Source organism: Accipiter gentilis, chromosome 29 (genome assembly GCF_929443795.1).
Source record: "Accipiter gentilis chromosome 29, bAccGen1.1, whole genome shotgun sequence".
NCBI classification, from domain to species: Eukaryota; Metazoa; Chordata; class Aves; order Accipitriformes; family Accipitridae; genus Astur; species Astur gentilis.
In genome coordinates, this window is record NC_064908.1 from 16,961,571 (window position 1) to 16,981,396 (window position 19,826).

Below are 19,826 nucleotides of genomic sequence, written 5' to 3' on the forward strand. Positions count from 1 at the left end.
AATAAATACCAATTAACAATAATAATTTTAGCACTTAGATGTACAGGTGCTGATTGCTAATGGCTCCCACTGAAGTCAACCCCACGGGATCAGGACAGTGTGAAACGCTGGAATATCAAACAGTGTTCACATATTTTATGAGCTCTCTTTCAACATGGGTATTAATTAAACACCAATATATTCAGGTATAAAACTCTGCTCAAACTGTAACACTCGACATCTCTATATTATACAGCATGGAACAGCAGAGCACATCTGTTTGCAAAACTGGGCTTTATTTCTTTTCTAAATACAGTTCTTTCTATTTTTAAAAACAGATTTATTTAATAAAAGTTTGGGGGTTTTAAATAAATACACTGGCATGATGTATCCGTCCCATTCTTCCAGAGTGATGCATTGCAGCTGCTGTAATAATGCCCACTAATAGCTGGTGATCCATCTTCCCCTTCCCAAGCGTTGCCGTCACCGTTATTATCTGTACCAATATTTATATTCTCAGCTCTGCTCCTTATCCAGAGCAAGTAAGTCCCGGTTCCTGATTAATCTTCCCTTTCCACCCGCACCTCTCGGATTGCTGGCTGCCTCTCCATACATCATTTCCCTGGCTCGAGGGTTGTTAGGAAACGTATGGTCGGGTTAATGTCGCGAACACGAGCCCGGCTGGGTATGATATGACCATGAGGAGTGCCGCGGCGATGCTGCTGCCAGAGCAGAACCGGCTTTATGTGACGCTAAGCCGCAAGAGCGCTTAGCAATTCTTTTAGGCTATGTGCAGAAGGAGAAGACAGCATCTTGAGGTGTCCCCGGGAAGCCCTGCGTCCTGAGCATCATCTGGACCCGCTCTTCTGCACGCAAGCACAACCGGGCGCCACGTCCAAGCCTCAGACCCCAGCACTGCCCACCCACCCCCAGCCTGGACAAACCCTCCTTTCCTCCCCCACCAAGGGGCCACAAACTCTGGACCGTGGCCGAGCTCGCACCAGGATACCACTGTGAGAAACCCTGGCAGCAGCGCGGGATGCTGAAGGAGTTTTGCTAAATCATGGGCTGCCTGGACCAAGCCTGGAGAAGGAGGGGTGCCCCAAGGACCTGGCCCTTCTGGGCCACCAGGAAAGGGGCAGAAACACCTACCGAGGGACAACACAGCAAATTTGCCCACACAACTGCCAAGAGCCACCTGACACGACCACCGCACCCATCACGGGGGGCCGCATCCTGACAGCACCTTGAGGCTCTCATTGCTCTAACTACGGGGCCAGGCCTCTGCTGCTCCACTTGTCCTTGCTCATCAACACCAGTACGAGCCCTTCTCATCTCCAATTTCTGGCCTGAGGCAAAAAATAGGGACAACTCCTTTGCCCTGGGGCCGTCTAGAAAGACACCTCCATTGCGGAGTGTAGGGGAGAGGCACCAGAGATGCTCCAACCTGACAGCCATGGTGGTATTAAAACCACAATAACTTTGCCCAACGGACCCTTATTTATTAAAACACGTTCCTAGTACATCTCTGAGAAACACCAGAGGTTGCCAATTTTATGGAGAGCAGTAAAACATGCAGATTAGCCTCGCCCGGAGCAGCCGAGCTTTGCCGGCGCACACATGGCTGTTGCCGCCGCTGCTTTGCACGTGTTGATTTTCATCGGTCTCCACAATTTGTCTGTCAGAGTTGAAAATAGGCACACACCCCCCATCATACAAAAAGGGAACAGGTATCAGGATGATTTTAGCCAGTGGCAACCTAAGAACACGCTAAATCCTAAATGCCATAAGGGGAGGGAAAGCAGGGTAGGTATTTTCCGTTTAGCACGGTCCCCTGCTGTGGGAGGCAATAAATCCAGCATCCCAAGCATGTCACGCATAGACTGAACAATTTGAGCAAGGAAGGCCAGATCCTCACCTTGCTCTTCACAAAGAAAAGCCATTTACTCCTTCAATAAAAGCAGCAGAGTCTGCGAGTTACCAGTGGGTATCAGAGCCTGCAATCTACTGCCTGGATTAGGAGATTCATTGACAGCTCTGGGTTTAGGAAAGGGATTTTATCCGCCCTTCAGAGTTAACGCCAGCATTGGCAATTGCTGTTATTAGGATGGATGTAACCAGCTTTGGGCTGGCAGCATCTTGCCTAGCCAGGAAAGCTCATTCAAAGCAAAAAGAATACAAGAAATCTAAGGCAATTTCAGGCACAAACAGTGCTTTTGGCTGAGCTCTTCCTCCCTGGCAATGCCCGCTCTGTGCCAATGCCCTCCCAAGCAGGCAGTGGCCATGCCAAGGAGCAGCTCCCTTAACAGAGGGACCGATGCCAGGCTGCTGCCGTGGAGCAAGGGACAGACAGGGACAGGGAAGGAGTGAGCTGGGGAAGGGCAGAATCCCCCCGTGACCCCCAGCACCTCCAGGTGCCACGTCCCCAACCAGGATGCCAAAGCTGAGTTAGTTTGAGGAAGAACCTCACTGCCCTGGGTGAAGGCACTGGTCCCACTGGTCCCACCACTGGGAACCAGCCCTCCAGAGAGCAGCACTGGGCCAAAACAGAGGGCACAGGCTGCATTTGGGCTCTGGGAGAAGATGAGCTCCGGACTGGGCTGCCCACACCAGGGGATGGGTGCAGGGGGCCCACGATGTCCCAATAATTAGTCTGCAGCAGGTCCACTATGCTACAGGAATGCTGCGCACCACGTTTGCAACAACACCGTGGATGAGGAGGTAAGTGGGGAAGCTCTGAAGGTCTCGAGGGCCACTGAAGGACCTCTTCATCCATAAAAGCTGCTCTGGGAAGTTGAGGAGTTTGTACCAGCCTCAAGAATTCGAGGATGAGCCTCAGGGCATACCCACCGTGCCAAAACCCTGTCCAAACCACGGCGCTGCTTTCGCTCCGCTGATGAAAGAGCCAGAACCACCGGGAAGAGGAAAAGAGAAAGGAGGAGGAGGGAGAAGGAGCTAAAATAAGACAACCAAAAGACAACCCCAAATTTCCAGCCCTGTGGCTGAGGTTAAGAGCCAGAAGACCTCAGACCCACCGCCAGGTCCAGGCTGGAAGTGCATTTGCAGGGTCCCCGAGACAGCTGCCCAGCAGCTGCGAGGCTCCATTTCGCCCCAGTAATCCTCCACTTTCTCATTCTTACTCTGCACTTACAGCTATAAATAGACAGTTCATCCGACCAACCCCTTCATTCACGGTCTCCGTCAGACGAGGACAAGCAGAGTCCTATATTTGCAGCACATCTGGTAGGCTTAGGTTTCAGGCTGAAGGAGTGCAAGATGTGCAGTCGTCGGACTGGAGATCTTGCAGGGTTTTAATTAGCCACATTGCACTTGGATGGAGACACGTGTCTGGAAACAGCAAAAGAAGCCTTTTGCCATCTATTTTACTCAGGTCTTATGTTCCCCGCTCAAAGTGGAATGTTATAACCCCAGGAATGAGCCTCACACAGTTAGAGCAACTAACATGATCCTAGAAACGGCACAAGCAGGACATATAAAAATCTTTACTGGTGACAAAGAAGAAAAGACACATTTACCAGCGCTATGGCTCGAGTGCCTTGTACCACGAAGCCATTTATTTAACTGGCTGGCGTGCGTGGTTTTTCCAACACAGCAAAAATAATGAGAAAAGTGGCAGCTAACTTATCATCTCACCTTGGCTTCTCTATTCATTACTTTTTCTAATGCACTTGAGAAATTCTGCTGATCACATCACTATTTTGGAAGATACGAGGAGGCAACACTGGTGACAGCAGTGAAAGAAGTAGGAGAAACTTCAGCAAGAAGCTCTTGGCAGGAGCCAGGTTGTTGGCAGAGTCTGGGCCCAAACAAGTTGCATCGCTTGAGAAATTGAGGTCAGGCAGATCTTCTGCAACTCCCCTTCTCTACGATGAAAGGTTTGGAAATACACGACTACCGCCAATACTCTCGTTGGGGATAAACGCCCAGCGACCTGTGGCTCGAAACAAGACCGGGGGACACCGACCTGTGGGACGAAGCCCCTCCGGGGCCACACACCAGCTCCAGCGCAGGGTTTGGCAGGGAGCTGCTTTGCTTAAAACACTTTCTTTGTCCTTTTTGCAACGCTACAACTTCTCCCCTCAAAGCAATTCACTTTTAAAGGAAAAAAAAGGAGGTAAAAGTTATGCAAATTGAAGGTTTCATGTCAAATCATTCATAGCACTTCTGCCTGACTCTGAATTCTTCAAATAGCTACCAAACGACCCAAACCCCACCCCACATGTAATCCACCGCGCCTGCTGGGCTTTGTGCCAGCGCCAAGGGACAGCGCCGTGAAGCGCAGAAGGTTCATGATTAAGAAGGTTCTGGTGCCGTACGGAGGACCAGGCTTAATTGCTCTCATAAATTTAATGAGACCAAATAACTGGAGAGCACTTAAGTGGCAGCAGAGAAAATTTAGGTTAAATGTTAAGTATAACTTCAGAAGTACCAGAATGGTTTGGGGCAGCTAAAACAGCCATCAAGAGAGATGGAAAAGCAAGTCGGTGGGGAAGATGTTCAGCAGTAAGGTGGATAACTGCCTAGTGCCGTCAGTGGCCAGCAGCCGTAGCCGTGCGGAAAGCGGCAGCTTACACCCCTGCAGACCCGCGGGAGCTTCATCAGGACAAGGGTCGCTTTGATTTTTGGGGGCAGGCTCCAGCAAACGTGCCCGCGTGTTGTCGTCGCAAAGCCCTGCTCGTTTCCTGGGCAAACGCCCCCAAAACCGGCTGCTGCTCTAGGGTCTGGCATTAGGGCACGCTGAAATAAATCGGGCAGCAGAGGACAAACGTCCCTTTACCGCTCCTCCCAGTATCGATCAGGCACCACTTGCAAACTGGCCAGCCCTTGCCATCTGCCCGGGCTCTCCGCAGGCTGCCATCTGGCCAAAGGCAAAGTAAACCGAGGGGCCAGCGGGCTGAAGACAGGGAATTTGAGAACTTTCTAGCTCCCCTGATACCCTTTTAGTTTCCCTTGCCCTTTCCATCACCAATTGTTCTTTTGTTTTGGTGGTTCTGCTTTTTTTTTTTTTTTTCTTTTTTAAATAAATAGCTGTTTCCAGGCAATTATCTGCCTTGATCTGCTGGCTGGCTGACCCAGCGCCAGGGAGCTGCATGCAGCCCGGCATTATCTCTGCAATACCCCAAAGGTGAAAATACAATGGGTTCATCAAGGCATGAACATCCTTTATACGCACCAGCACCCTGCGGCCACCCCGTGCTTGCACGCAGACAGCTTGTTTCTGCGGCGCATGTAAACGGCCCTCGTGGCACTGTTATCGATCCGCTCCCAGCCCCGGTGCTGGCTTTTGTCCCCGGCTGCGGTGGCTCCTCCGCACCGGGAGGAATCCCGCTGCCTGCCGGGATGAAGGTCTTCGCTCTTTAGAGCATCGTGGGGACAACGGGGACAAAGCCTGTTTTCTTCTGCTTCCCAAATCTGCACCTCCGTCACAAATAGGTTTATATTTTGAACACTGTGCAGAAGAAGAATTTAGCCAAAATCTCAAATGGGGGACACCAAACTGCTCCGTTTAAGTACTCAAGGTTGAAATGAAGCATTCTGACAATTCTCCAAACCCCCACTTGTACCAGCCCCCAAAACATCTTGCTTGAACCAGTTCAATATTTATCATGAGCTTTTTATCCCAGCAGCACAATGCCCAGAGAGAACTCCCTTTGGGAGCTGACATGCGGGTGCTGAGCCCACCAGAATTGTCCCTCCTCACCTGCACCCCAGCCCTTGCAGCAGCACGTTTCCTACTGGTTTTACAGACTGAACCGCGCATCCCTCCAAATTGATCCAAAGGGCAAAAAGAATCACTCAGCTGCACAGATGTAGCAAATTAATGTTGAAAAACCACCCAGAGACGGACGGGTCTCTCCTGCAAAAGGAGGATTGCCATGCCCGGCTGTGCTCTTTGGTAGTGGTTCCTTCTACACGTTGGGTCACTTCACTGCTTGCTGCGAAAATCATTTCCTCGCCTCCAGTAAAGCATTTCGGATGCTCTCAGATCTTCCCAAGGCTGCTGGATCATCAGCAATATTAAATGCAAGGATGTTGGATGGACTGAATCATTCCCAGCTTGTGAATGACGCCCTTGTTCAGCTCTTTGGAGATCGGCAGCGGCTAAGAAAGAGCTTTCTCATGCGGTCCCGCGGTTTGCCAGCGCCCAGCATCGGTGCCCAGTATGCACCATTGTGACCGGCAAATTTCCAGTGAAAGTTTCCTTGTCAAGCACAGAGAGACGCTCCTTGTCCAAGGGAGAAAAGGGGACTATTGCTGATGTGTCACCAGGCAGCGGGAGCGGCAACACTCATGCTAAGGGGCTCTCTGGGGGTTTTTACAGTTATGGGTGAATTACATCTCCATTTCGTAGGTTGTGTTTCCGTGTACAATCTGGCTGCACTGGGAGCACAGGTCTGGGTGAAGGAATTTGTGCAATGTCTCCATGCTGATTTACATGCGCCTTTCCCCAGTGGTCCTAACTAAAGAGGTAAAGAGGAGGATTTTGCAAAGAATGGGGAAAAAAGAAGTTAAAAGCCGGAGACAATCTGGGACAGAACAGGGCTATTAATAAAAAATAAACCTCTAAGTCACCTGAGCACAGGACTTAGGTATCTAAACCCCTCTCACAGCCACGAGCAAAGGTCCGAAGAACAGTTTGGGAAGTTTCCACCCTGCGGGAGCTGCACCTCTGGCAGCAGAGCAATTAAAGCTGGGAACCCAACTTCAACACCAAATAACCTGCTCCGAGCTCTGAGCGCACCGCGCCAAAACCCCGGGTTCGAGGAGAGGGCTGCCATCCTCCCCAACGCTTGTGTGCGAGTTCACTCACAAACCTTTCTCCAATTAAACGCACGCCTATGTGTGAGAATCAGGAATTTTAAAACCCAATATTAAAGGGATTTTGAGAGCTTTGGGGAGGGAGGGGGAAATGTTATTCTTGAAAGGATCCCTTTATAAGTTAAAATTTTATTAAACTGTAGCTGCTGGGAGCAAACCGCGAGCGGGGGATTCCACGGTACTCCATTCCCTCGACTAGTAATTTATGATTTACTTTTGTAATAACTGAAGCCATAAGGAACTCATTGGATTAAGAAGCCTTATTATTTATGTTGTGGAACAATAATATTTAACTGTATAAAGCCACATATCCACCCATACAGACTTTCCCTCCATATGAAACAGACTGCACTTCATAAGTAAAACCCTGGCTGACGGGAACGCTGCCATCGAATTCCGATAGCGCCCGCCTTTCACCATATATGCTGTAGTTGAAGGTTGCTTTTAAAAGCCCGTTATATCATCACCGTGGGCAGCAAAACACAGCCACCAGAGACCCAGACAAATATAGACACAGAAAGCCCAGCAGCATCACCCCGCATCCCACCGTGCCACCAGAGACAGGCAGGCTGGGTCCCCTGCCAAGGACTGCCCCGGGGTCGGCTAGCGGGGTCCAAAAAATCACTCCCGGGGGGATGCAGACCCGTGTGCCAGCACCCACGCAGCCCCAAAACCACCCCGGGGCAGGGGTCCAGCGCTGAGTTAGCAACGGGTACCCCGGTCCTAGCCAGTGGCTCGGTTTCGGTTGGCTCAGAGGATGAATTACGTCCCGCGGTCTTGCAGCTAACGATGGGATTTAGCGTGCGGAGGGGCTCCCCGCGGGTTTGGCCCCCCTCGCCCCCCACCGAGCCACTCGTAAACTCAGCCCGAATAAAAGCGATGTCTCCTAGGGCTCTACATGGGAAAAGATGGACTATTGTAAGAGCACAAAAATCTCCTGGCAAGACGATCAAAGCAGCCGGCCCGGCTCTCCGAGCCCTGCTGTCAATTTTTATCTGTCTTTGCTGGAACTACATTGCAACTTTTCCCTTTTCGTGTCCCCTCCCCACAAAAAGGCGAGGCCACTTACTCCGCCAGCTCCTCCAAGCTCCGATATACGTCGTCATCATTTTCCGTGGTCTCCTCCGACGGGAAGGGCCTGGGGAAGGAGAGGAATGACAGCGTTATTGGTGTCACCCCTCACAGCAGATCCCCTGCAGCCCCAGTTGAACTCAGCCCAGCCCCGAGCATCCAGTTGAGCAAAGGGTGTTTCAGCACAAAACATTCATTGCAAATACATTTATTTTTTTTCCTACTGAGACGTTAGCTCCCAGGAGGACATCATCTCCGCTGCTTCCCGCGGGCAGCGCTGGCACGGCAGGACCAGAAACCAGGTGGTGAGGCTGGTTCACCGCTGGGCACCGTCTGAGGACCAAAGTCAGGAGCTGCATCATCTAACAGCATCTCTGAGCCCCCGTGGCTGAGCCACCGCTCCCCGCTGTGCTGGTGCTGCACAAATGACTCAGTAGAAATCTAATTTAAGTCCGGTGTTGGACTCATTGAGACAAACACCCTCTTCTCCACCTGTGATGGAGCTTTTCTACCTGCGAGCTCCTGCCCCGCTCGGCCGGGACACACGGAGCCACATCCCATCGGTATCTCCCACCGCTGCAAGCAGCCAATTCCACCAGAATGAGTGAGTCCTTCCAAAACTTGGGCTTCCTCATCTTAACAACTTTGTGATAGCTGAAAAAAGTTAAAACCCTGGGGATGAGGGAAAGGACACCAAAAGGGCAAAAGGGGGGGGGGGGGGGGGGGGGAAGCAGATTAAAAGAGAAAGAGAGAGAGTGGGGGGAAAGCAAGAATTCCTTGGCTCATTCTGAAGTAATAACCAAATAATGTATGAAGGAGATGAAAAATACTGCTTTAATTAAACGCAACGTATTATTGCTGGCATGGGGCCACGGTGGGCTACGGCTCTGCTGGGGCTGGATGCACCTTGCGACTACGGCTGGTCTCAGGCGGAGCGCAGGGAACGTGGGCTGCAGCAGGGCAGCTCCGTCCGTCCCCCGTGGGCATCACGGCAAGGGCAGCCGGGGGTCCCCAGGCTCAGAGGTACACGGGGTGGGATGCTGATGCTGTGAGGGAGCAAAGCTGGATACACGTGAACTTTTAACTGCCCCCAAGAACAATTCCTTCCTCCTTCCTCCCACCCTCCCGCTTTCACGACAGATTGCCTCTCCTAAATGATTTAATACATGGCCTGGCTAGCCCCCGAATTTGCTATTTTTGGCTCCTGCCTCTAGCATTAATTTGCCTTCCCTCCTCTGCTATACTTCACTCTGCCTTTGGTGAGCAGCTTCAGACCAAGTGTTTTGAAATAGTGCTCAAACCTGCGGCGACTTCAATTAAAACCACGGCCAGGTGGTGAGCCCAGGAGGGAAAAGAGCCACGGTGAACCAAGCCACAGAGCGGGACAATTTCACGCTCCACCGGCTATCGGGGCTGCCGTGCCTCTGCGGGAGATGCAAACCCACGGGAACCAAGGAGCACCCAAGGTTGGCACGTCTAACCATGCCCACGTGTAAAGCTGCAACACGGGAGGGACGAGAGCGATAGGTGGAAGAGCAGCCGGGGCTGTGCTTGCTCTCATAGTCTCATTGCAAAGCAGTTGCCGCTGGGCGATCGTCCCAACACCCCAACATCTGGCACAAACAGCTGCCCGTGTGTTCGCGAGATGTCAGGCAGAAGCCCGTTTTGGAGAGAAACTTCAAAGCATAAAGGTGCAGTGAGAGAGCAGGAGGCACCCAGGATCTTTACAAAACGTGCGTGTCTGCGTGCACCTCCTCTCCCCTGCTGTCGCCTAGGGATTAGTGACAAATACAAAAGCCACGTGAAGCGCAGACAAAAAAGCCACCAACTCCTCCTGCACATGGCTGAGCCGATCGCGGGAACCGGTCTCGGACTTCAGCCCCGACAGGCGAGGGGGTACGGCAGCCGCTGCCGCAGGGCTACACCATCCTGCACAGCTTGGGCAAGAAAGGAGAAATCAGAGGTGACCTCTGTTTAAACGCCGCTTGTTAAAAATAATAACAAAAGAAGAAAAAAATACACTACAAGACATGACCTCCTTTCTTTTACATGCATCTTCTGCTCTTAATCTCTGACTATTTCCTTCTCCAGTGCTCACCATGCCAGAAAGAAAGAAGTAAAAGAGCCATAAAGAATAGTAAAATCACGAGCACACATTTCCAACCATAAATCTGGGCTTGAGGTGTAATCGGTTCCCGTGATAAACCCCCCCATGTAAGACAAGGAGACAGCAAAGAGAGAAAAATATTTTCTAATGAGAGTTTCATGGAGACGGCAGCTCCGTCAGCCCTCCCAGCTTCACCTTGACCGTTGGTAAAGCACCGGAGTGAAAGTCAGGGCAGGGGAGGAATTAATAACCTGTATCTCCGCAAGAGCAGCTAATGGCTAAATAAGGATGCACAGAATGCAATTAGAAGGAAAGTCACACCGAGGAGAGGATTACTAAATGGACCATCTAAAATCTGGAGCTGAAGGACGACTTTTTGGAGGGTTTGCCCTTTGTTCGTGCCTCCCTCCCCAGCTGCCCGTGCCACAAGCGGCTCCGGAGAGGCTCCCCGTGTCCCCAGGTCACTGCTGCGGGGGCAGAGCTCCCACCTCCCCCCAGCTCCTCTCCCCTTCTCCAAAACAGGGCGCCAGACTGCAGGACAAGTCACCTGGGGTTGGGACCGTGCCATGGGCTTTGGGCAGCTCTTGCCCAAACGGTCCTTGCTCTTCCCCAAAAGCCCTGTGTGCAACAACATCATTTAATCTAGCCTCTCTAATTACGGCTGTTATTTAAACTATATCCCTACTTTTGGCTTAAGTTCACTTATATATGCATTTACATTTTTTTTCTCTGCTGAACGCAGGAAAAATTAATCCTCCAGCAATGAGCCGATGAGGATGCACCTCCAGCAGCCAGCTATAGAAAAACATATTAAACACTTTTCTACCTAAACTCGTGCTGGCACCAGGGGTGGTCAGGGCAGTGCTGGCAGGAGGCCCACCCCAGCCCTGTCCCATCAATTATTCCCCTTGTTACTGGTTTTGCCGCTTCCCATCATATCACCTTCGTGGCTCCCCACCGCGGGCCAGGCTCGTCTCAGGGTGACATTTTCCACTTGAGCTGGTTGCAGAAACAGATTTGATGTGGTGGGGAGAAGCCGGGGGGAAGAGAGCCCTGCTCTCGCTCCTGCCCCACTAGATCCGCATCAAAGCAACTCTAAGAAAAATCAACCGGGTGAACTTATAACCCACTGTTTCTCACTGGGGGTTCCCCTTGTACACATCCAGGTCCAGCACAGGACTTGCATTTAGACACCTTCATGCAGATTATCAATTTGGCCCCAACCACGCAGGGAGAAGCATCTCCATCTGGCTGGACGATGGTGCCGCACATTCTCCAGCCATGAGCTCCCCAAGAGCAACCGCGTTGTTTGGGACCAGTGTGTATGTCATTATTTTTTTTAAAAAGAGCAGAAACATTGGAAGTCACGGGGTCTAAAAGCTACTGGTTCCCTGGGAAACCGTTACAGATCTCCAGGTGCATTGCAACTCCATACACAGTATTAAATGCTATAGCTGGGAATGCCCAACAGTAACGAGTAAAGTATTTTGAGTTCACTGAAACCCAGCAGATTTGCAGAAATCCCAGTTCATTTAAATTCATTTGAAAATGGCTCTTATTTAGTAGCATTAGTTAAGCACTAGACTTTGGTTTTCACTCCACCGTCATGAAAAACCACCTGCTGAGCCATTTATCCTCCCAGCCCGCGCCTGGGCTGCAGCAAGCCTGATCCCACTCAGATGAAGAGCAAAAGCCCCAGCAACATCAAACACCGCTGGAACAGGCTCTTAGAGATAATAAACCTCCCAGAGTAGACTTCTTCACAGACAAACCCCACAGCATTCAACAGCATCGCTTCCAGAGATCAAAGAAGAGAACGAAAGTAGGATCAATCTGATGTGTTTGTTTTAGAGCCTAAAAGAGAAGGAAAGACCAAGTAATTTGTTATGGAGTTGAGAGTGAGCTTCTCCTCTTGAGGACAAGACTTAGAGCAGGTGATTGTTCTCGACACGCGATGCAAAGCACCCCCTTGATCTTACAAAACATTTAGGCCACTTTCTGGGCCGGAGAGCTTGCGCACGCACAGCACGCAGCACCCTGCAAACGCAACGAGCTCTTGCAAAGCAAGGCAGGAGCAGCCCGGAGCCAGAGTACATGACACAGGGGGATAATCAAATAATATTTCAGGAGGCATCTAATGCAAAACCCCTCCCTCGCTCTCAGCAGTCACTCGGGTTACCCCATGATCCATCCCACGCCGTATCCTCATCAGCCACCCCCGCAGTAATCCTCTCTGCGGGGAGAAGGCGCAGCTCGACGCACTGCCTGGCTGCTCTCTCCTCTGAATTATTTAATGGGAAGAGCCAGGTAGGCTGCAATTCTAACAGCGATAAGCAGAAAGATTTATTTATTTATTTATGAACATATTTCAGCATCTGGGTGCCTTGTCCCAGCCAACTGAAGCCAGCTGTTCACCTCCGTGATACCGTCACTGAGAATACAGAGGGTCAGGGATATGTCAGCTTTAGTCTGATAATTTTGTACGGTAGCATCTTAGCCTCAAATCCATGTGTGACAGAGCAGGGAGGATCCGGCATGATTTATTTTCTATTTTCCCGGTTTCCATTCTGATTTCTTGGGGTCAAACACCAGCCGTGAGAACAGAAAGCCCGGTTAGAAGTGGGCAGGGTGCAATTGTCCCACTCGCTGCCCACTATCCCGTGGAGGTGTTCCCATCCAAGGCTGCTCTCGGTGGATATCGTCTGTCAGGCAGATCTGCAAGGAGGTTTTCATGGCTTGTGCAAACACCCACGGGAGACTAAAGGAGGTGGCTTGTCCCTTACTGGGAGCGGGATTCCAGCCTCCCAACACCAGCATGATAATCCCCCCCTATTTTCCCAAGTCCAGCGATCACACTTCAGTGTTTTAAGAAGCAGGTGGAGTGTGTGACACCCGTGAAACCTGAGCTGCTCCCATCTGCTGCCCCTTCTGCGAGGGATTTCTTCATAAATGGAAGGACCAGAGCCTCAAGCTGGCACAAAGGAGCTTCTACAGCTCTGCTGGGATGGATGGGGCTGTGCTGAGTCTTCCTGGCTCAGGATCTGGCAGAAAAACATTTCCATAGCATGATATCTACAGACCATAATTACACCTTGCAGTAGCTCACAAAACCCATGGCTGGGTGTAGAGATCCTCCGACAACCCCGCTTTGAAGAAAGTATCGTGGCGATACAAAGAAAACCCACAGACTCTGCGATTTCACCGAGGTTTTGGGCTTCAGGCTGTGCTTTCCGTGTGAGTTTGGGTGGGGGGGTCGCAGCTGGCTTCAGCTCCCGTGCTTCCAGATGAGTCCGTCTGTCCCGCTGCTGAGGTTTAATGCTGCTTCAATCCCAAAGTACATTCCTCCAGGGGAAGGGCTCAGACCTCGGCTGTTCGTAGCACGTCATTTTCGATAGCTCCAACCTTTCTGCCTTTTTTTTGAACTCCTCTTTTTCTTCAGGATGGCAAGCCACTCCCTGAGCACGGGATCACCCCGTCCTCATGGGTCGCCCATCAGTTCTGGCACCCCGGAGCTGTAGCGGGTCCCCTGGGCACGCCGTCATGCCTTCACCAGCACAGCACTCCCGAAGCCGTCCAAAGAAAACCATGTGGGTTTGCAAGACGTTTACTTACAACTGAAAACGCATTCATCATTGGCTTTGGTGGGATTAGGCAGATTAAAGCAGCATTTAATTTACTGATGTACCAAGAGGCGGCTGAGAGCTGACCAGGGACGAGCAAAGAGGTGACTTGGAGCTGCTTCTCCAGCCCCGCTCTCGACCCAGGCAGCACCTCTGAGTTTTGGTTCCCATCTGTGAAATGGGAACAGTGTCAGGGAATGATTTTGGTAAAGTGCTGTGAGAGGGATGAAAACCACGCTTATTTATTCTTATAAAGCAGAATGGAATCAATTCTCTCCCTGCAGAACAAGACACATCGGAGCATACCAAAAGCTGCTGAATTTAATTAAAATCATACTATTGTGTTACATTACTCATCTCTGGAAAGAAGTACCTCATGCTGTGCCAAAGTTTAGACATGTCCTCTGAAAAATTATTATTTGCTTTTATTTGTGGTCTGGAACTTGCAAAAATTCTCACAAGATTAATTCTGATAGAAATTCAGTGGGGAAACAGCAAGCTACATCATCAGATAACACAAAGATGATGATTTTGCAGGAGAGTACTTACAGCATTTAGCACAGTGCACTGCACAGTGCCCAAGGGTTAGCTGCATGCCCTGCTTTATCTTTAGCTCAAATCTGAACCGAGTATTTCTGGAGACTATGAGACAAAAAAATAACAGCTCATATAATTTTATGTTTCAACACATTATCGCTTTTTTAAAAAATTCTCATGTACCAATGCTACGCTCAAGAAAGCGGTATGATTTTCTCCTCACTTCAGCTCCACGTTGACGATAACAGATGGATAAAATCAAAAGGGGAATCCAGAAACATCTTTCTCAAAAAGAAAAGAGAAAAATCCCCAAAGCCTCTGGGGCAACAGCACAACCAATCACTAAAAAATGATTTGGCCCAGGTCTCTGACTCAGAAGAAAACTAGACCTGAAAACGCCGTGGCTGAAAAATCAATCTCTGGGCAGGGACGTGGGCAGCCCTTCCTCCCGGTGGGATGTCCCCATGGCCCCGCTTCCCCCAGGAACGCGTGAGCAGCGGGCTGGGAAGGAGGAAGGATGCTCTTACAGCTCATCTGCCGGCTCAAAGCTGCAGCGGTGCCCTGCCGAACCCAGCACCGGGGCAGAGGGGTTTTGCACCCACCGTGGAGGGAGACGGTCAGAGCCCTCGCCCCGGCGAGCCAGCGAACTAACCAAGCTCCCTCCGGGCACCTTCGCTCTGGGCAGATGGCACCGCTCACCTGGGGAGCGTAAGGATAAATCACAGCCGGGACGTAAAGACCCGGGATGCATCCCACGGTATTTAACAACATCCCCACAAGGCTCTGCAATTGCCTAACTTTGGCAAACTGTTGTTAAAACCCTTAACCCCCCCATTTTTAACTAGTAGCAAAGCAGCACAAGGAAATCTTTTAGCAGTCCGAGCAGCCGTTTCTCTGCTGTACCTGAGCAGCTGCAATCCTATGTATCGCATGCCAATAAAAACAAATAACTACCTAAATAGATATTTCTGCCTGCTTCCAGACCAGCGCCAGCACTGCTGGCTGTTTGCACGAAAGCACCACCAGCACATCCCAGCCAAGCGGGGTCCTACTGTGCAACGCAAACCAGATCTAAACAGCCCACCTGGGCCGAGCAGCGCTTTCTGTGGTCCACGAGGAACAAAAAGACGTATGCTCCCCCTCGCCGGTGGGGTGCAAAGAGACACAGTTTGTGACACGAGAAGGACCCCGAGGGAAGCACTACAGGGGCAAAGTCGATGAGCGATAACAAGACAGGTGCATCCCAAAAACCAGCAATCCCCGCATGTGGCTATTGTCGGAATTGTATCTTCATCATGCAAAGCTGTTGGTGGGGAGGGGGCGAGAGAAACTGCCTTTGCTTTTACTAGCAGATGCTTACGGGGTGACCTCAGCATCTCCCAAGCCTACAAAGCAGCCGCACAGAAAAACATGTCAATGATATTTTTCAGACTCTCTTAGGAGCAAGTCTGTGAGGATACATACTTGCCAAAATAAATGCGTTAAAAACATTTTTAGCCGGAAAGGAACTGCTTTTAGCCAAAGATCCTGCTTATTGACAAAGGAAGAAGCTTTACAGTCCCTCCTAAAGAAGGTCTGTCCATGTCACAGGAGGCCATCTCCACTCGACCCCGGGCTTGAGAGGTCTGTGGCAGAATCTCTGCGGATTTGTGCTGGTCAGGACTGGTGGTCAGTCCCAGGACTGGTCCCAGTCCCTGACGCCCTGGAGCACAGGAGAGCGCTGCACAGCACCCATATGTATTTCCAGCCACGGATTCCTTCCACAGCCTTCTATATCCATTTTATAGCAACGCTTACAGCACGTACAATGGATACACAACGGCAGTAAAAAAACTAATGGGCAAAGTGCAATTACAGAGAGCACACTGGCAATGAATAAAACAGCCCTTGTAAAACCAACCTTACAGGAGAAGAGGTCCCGTAACTACCTCCTCACCAGAAGACACTCTGGGACTTAATTGCTAGCGACTTTAATTGCTTGCCATTTTCACACATGGACGGATCCGCCTCCTGAGTTGAGCTCCCATCCCCAGGGGCAGGGGGACCAGAGACCAATTATGATCAGCATGAAGCCTCCACCGTGCTGGAGAATCTTTGCAAATCCCATAAAAGATTTCCTCTTATCTCCCTTCTCTTCTCTAGGACAGCAAGGGGAACGTCTCCTTGATCAGCTACGCTAGGGCTTCTGCCATCCCATCTTTTGCAAGAAGTAGGTTTTGCTGGCAGGATCGCAAAGTCTCCGCCACAAGGAGACCCCCACTGGAAACGGTACCCCCACACCGTAGCGGGGCTCAGTCAGACGGGGAAAATGGATTAAAGTCATGAAACCTGGACAAAACTCTAGGTTTAATTCTGAACTGGTGGATGAAGGGCGGGGGAATTTCCAGATCAAACACAGCTGACCGGCGAATGACACACACTGGGAGCAGAGAAACACGCACATTTTGCAGGGCAGGGGCTCAAGGGCTGCCCACGCAGGTCCAGCTCCATTTGCCACCCCCCCGCCCCTCTCCTGCAGGCTGGCAGGGCACCACCACGCTGCGGAACGCCGCTCGCTCAGCACGGCGATATTACAACCCCGTGAATGGCACAGGCGGGACGCTTGTGACTCTCCCTTCCCATCCCTCCTCCCTTTCACCCCTACACACATCCTGATATTATTGGCAAGCCCTTAAGTACAGAAACTCCGGGGCTGATAATGCTGCAAACCTCATTTTGAGCACGTCAGTCTGTTTTAACAGTTTACCTGGGCAAAGCTGAGCAATACTGAACCTCATTAGCAAGGCATGGGGTTTGCAGGCAAAGCAGGGTGGTAGGAAAGTCTCCTCTGGGTTAAATCCCCACTGATGGGAAGATGCTGGTACAGCTCATTTACCTACCTTGAACTTGACCAGAGCCAGCTCCGACCTGGAGCTTCTCTCCTCCCAACTCACCAGCTGCGTCGTAGAGACGGGCAAAAGGGAGATACGATGGCCTGGACGGTGGTCTGCACTCAACAGGGTGCCTGTGGGCACCCCCAGCCCTGACACCCGCTCGGCACTGGATCTGCTGGGATGGAGGGCACCCAGGGGCTCGGGCGAGCATCAGGACCGATGCCAGCCCCAACTCTGGAAAGCCAGGAGGGTTTTTTCTCTCCTCCACTGACGTGTCCAGCCTCCTGTAAGCAAAAGCAGCAAATCCCAGGTCCTAACGTACAGGACTTTCAGGGGACTCGCAGGCATCCAAAGAGCCATCACCATCATCGCTCCCCCAGATGAAACCAGCCCTGCAAGCCACAGGCAGCTCCCAGCCACGGGCTTGCCCTCGACTGCCAGCAAATCTGCTCTGTCACCTCAGGGCATGCGATGTGCAGAGGTTAATTGCCAAGAAAATCAGCATTTTGGCTTGTATTTATTTATTTGTTCACATGCAAGGTAAACCTCTGCCTAGGGCGATGGGGCTGGCCTCATTGTGTTTGCCTGGAGGTAAAACTAATGTCACTTACTCTTCCCACCAGCTGTCACACCAGGTAGCTGTGCGGTGCCACCGACCGGAGGGGGTCCTGCCTTGGCCCCCAGGATGGGGAAAACACAACCATCCCCTTCTCCTTCCCTCTGCCACCCGGCCAAAGCACCACCGCTGCTCCCAGAGAAGAAAACCTCCTCTTGACAAATAGGATTCACCCCTCCTCCCCATTTGCAAATGTTTTGAAATCTATTTTATTAACTGCAGTGCCTTCTGAAGAAAGTCACTGAGAGGTTCAGTTCATATATAAAGGATTTACTTAGATTAAGGGCCTCAGTAAAAGGCCTTTGAACATGCTAACTCCTTCCCGTTTTCAGATGGTTTCACTGTGCACACATTAAAAATGCATGCAGGCAGCATGAGCCAATATTCCTTAACCTCCTGCTTTGCTTGCAAAACTCTGCTTCCAGGAAAAACATATATCTCGGGGAGATGAAAAAACACATGCCCCCTCCGCTCACAGCTCACATTCAAGTCAGAGGAGCTCGTCACATCTGGACGACGGCCGGAGCCCAGCGGACGCTAGGATGTACCATGGGCAACGGAGAACAGCCAGGGCTGCAGCAGGAAAGTCTTAAGGAAAAAAAAACTTTAAGAAAAAAAAAAAAAAATAAAAATCCTGGTTTATCGGGACCTGCAACAAGAGGTCCTGTTGTCCTCCAGAGAGCTGAGTTTGCTCGAGAAAATTTGGAATGAAAACTCATCCTCCAGAGCACAGGAGAACCTTTGCAGAGTACCCCGGTTTGACCACGCTGCTTCTGTCTGCTGCAAGATCCTCTCACCTAACTTGGAAGAATTTAGTGCCAGCCACCGTGAGAAATGGGGTAATGGACTTAACGGGGCGTGAGTCGGGTCTGCAGCGGAAACTCCTGGTGAGACCTGGCTGTAAAATGAAGGTTCCTTGTTCAGAGACAGCCACGGATGAGCAAGGAGCACAGTGGTAACTTCTCACTGCGACTGCTGACAGTCCTCCAGACAGATGGAGGAAAGGATGAGAAACAGTAACCATTAAAAAAAATCCCCTCTCCTTAGCTGATGGGCAGTGCTACGCCACGAGGATCTTTTCTTTGTCTCCACATACAGCTCTGTAAAACGACGCACGGATGAAAACCCCAGGAAAAGGGTATTATCACATTACTGCAGAACCTGTGCTCCCAAACAAGATCATGCGGCAGCGCTGCCGAAGGCTGCCTGCGCCCACCGAGCGGGCGGGTCTTGTCTCCAACGAGCCAGGTGAACAAAAGCATTTCTCATCTCCCCATTTCTGAGAGCGGAAAATCAGACACACAAGGCTAAGGGATTTGCCCAGGGCCATGTACAGCACCTGGGGCAGAGCCAAGATCCGAACGTAGTTTTGTGTATCCGCTTTCCCTTCAGCAGGTATCTTTATCCGCAAAACCATCTCTCTTCTGAATGCCTTAAATTAAAGAGAGAAAACGTGCCTTTTTCTAGGCGGCACCAATAAGCTTCTTATCATCAAGGGGCTTGTTACGCACGGCGCACTACCCAAAAAATAACCCAGTGCGGTGGTGATGGTGGTCCTTGCAACTACACGCTTCTTTAATCATCTGTGCTGTTTGCACAGCCTCCTGCAAGACAGAAATCTATTTTTGCAATCATTAGAGACCATCACCTGCTAGGAGGTAAGTCAGCGATGTACCATGCTGGAGGGTGACGCTGTTTTCTGCAGGACTTCCAAAACCTGCAACTGGGACTAGAACAGAGCAGGAGGAGGTGAGACCCAGCACGGGCTGTAGCTACAGCTGCAATAGATTAAGCCCAGCCTAGTGTGCTGCAAACAAAACATTGCATTTAAGATCATTTTTTGCCATGTTTTGCTGCTTGTAGCTTGTTTCTTGGAAGAAACACTCTGTCATCTCAACATAGCTATCCTGATAGCTATCTGATTTACTCTGTGAAACAAGGTTTCTCTGGCAAGGTTCATGTGTCTAGAAATTATTAGACAGAAAGACTATTTTTTTTTTTTCACTGAATAGCATACAAGATTGATTTTTATTTTTCTACCCTACATGCCATGAAACTTATTTAAGGACAAGTAATAGGCTTAATCGGCATGATCCTGAAGTTTTAGACCCAAAATAGGGTTTGGAGCAGAGCCACATTCATGATACAGGGCTGAAGACCACACAATCTATATGCCATCCTAT

General features: G+C 50.7%; 1 protein-coding gene across 4 annotated transcripts in view; it reads right to left on the minus strand.

The window, feature by feature from the left end:
• Window positions 1-19,826, minus strand: part of VAV2 (vav guanine nucleotide exchange factor 2) — a 462,631-nt gene that overhangs the window by 30,367 nt on the left and 412,438 nt on the right. For all 4 annotated transcript variants that reach the window (XM_049833042.1, XM_049833046.1, XM_049833044.1 and 1 more), the window contains one exon: window positions 7,889-7,957. In XM_049833042.1, the coding sequence (XP_049688999.1) occupies window positions 7,889-7,957 (69 nt within the window). The remainder of the gene's footprint in view (window positions 1-7,888; window positions 7,958-19,826) is intronic.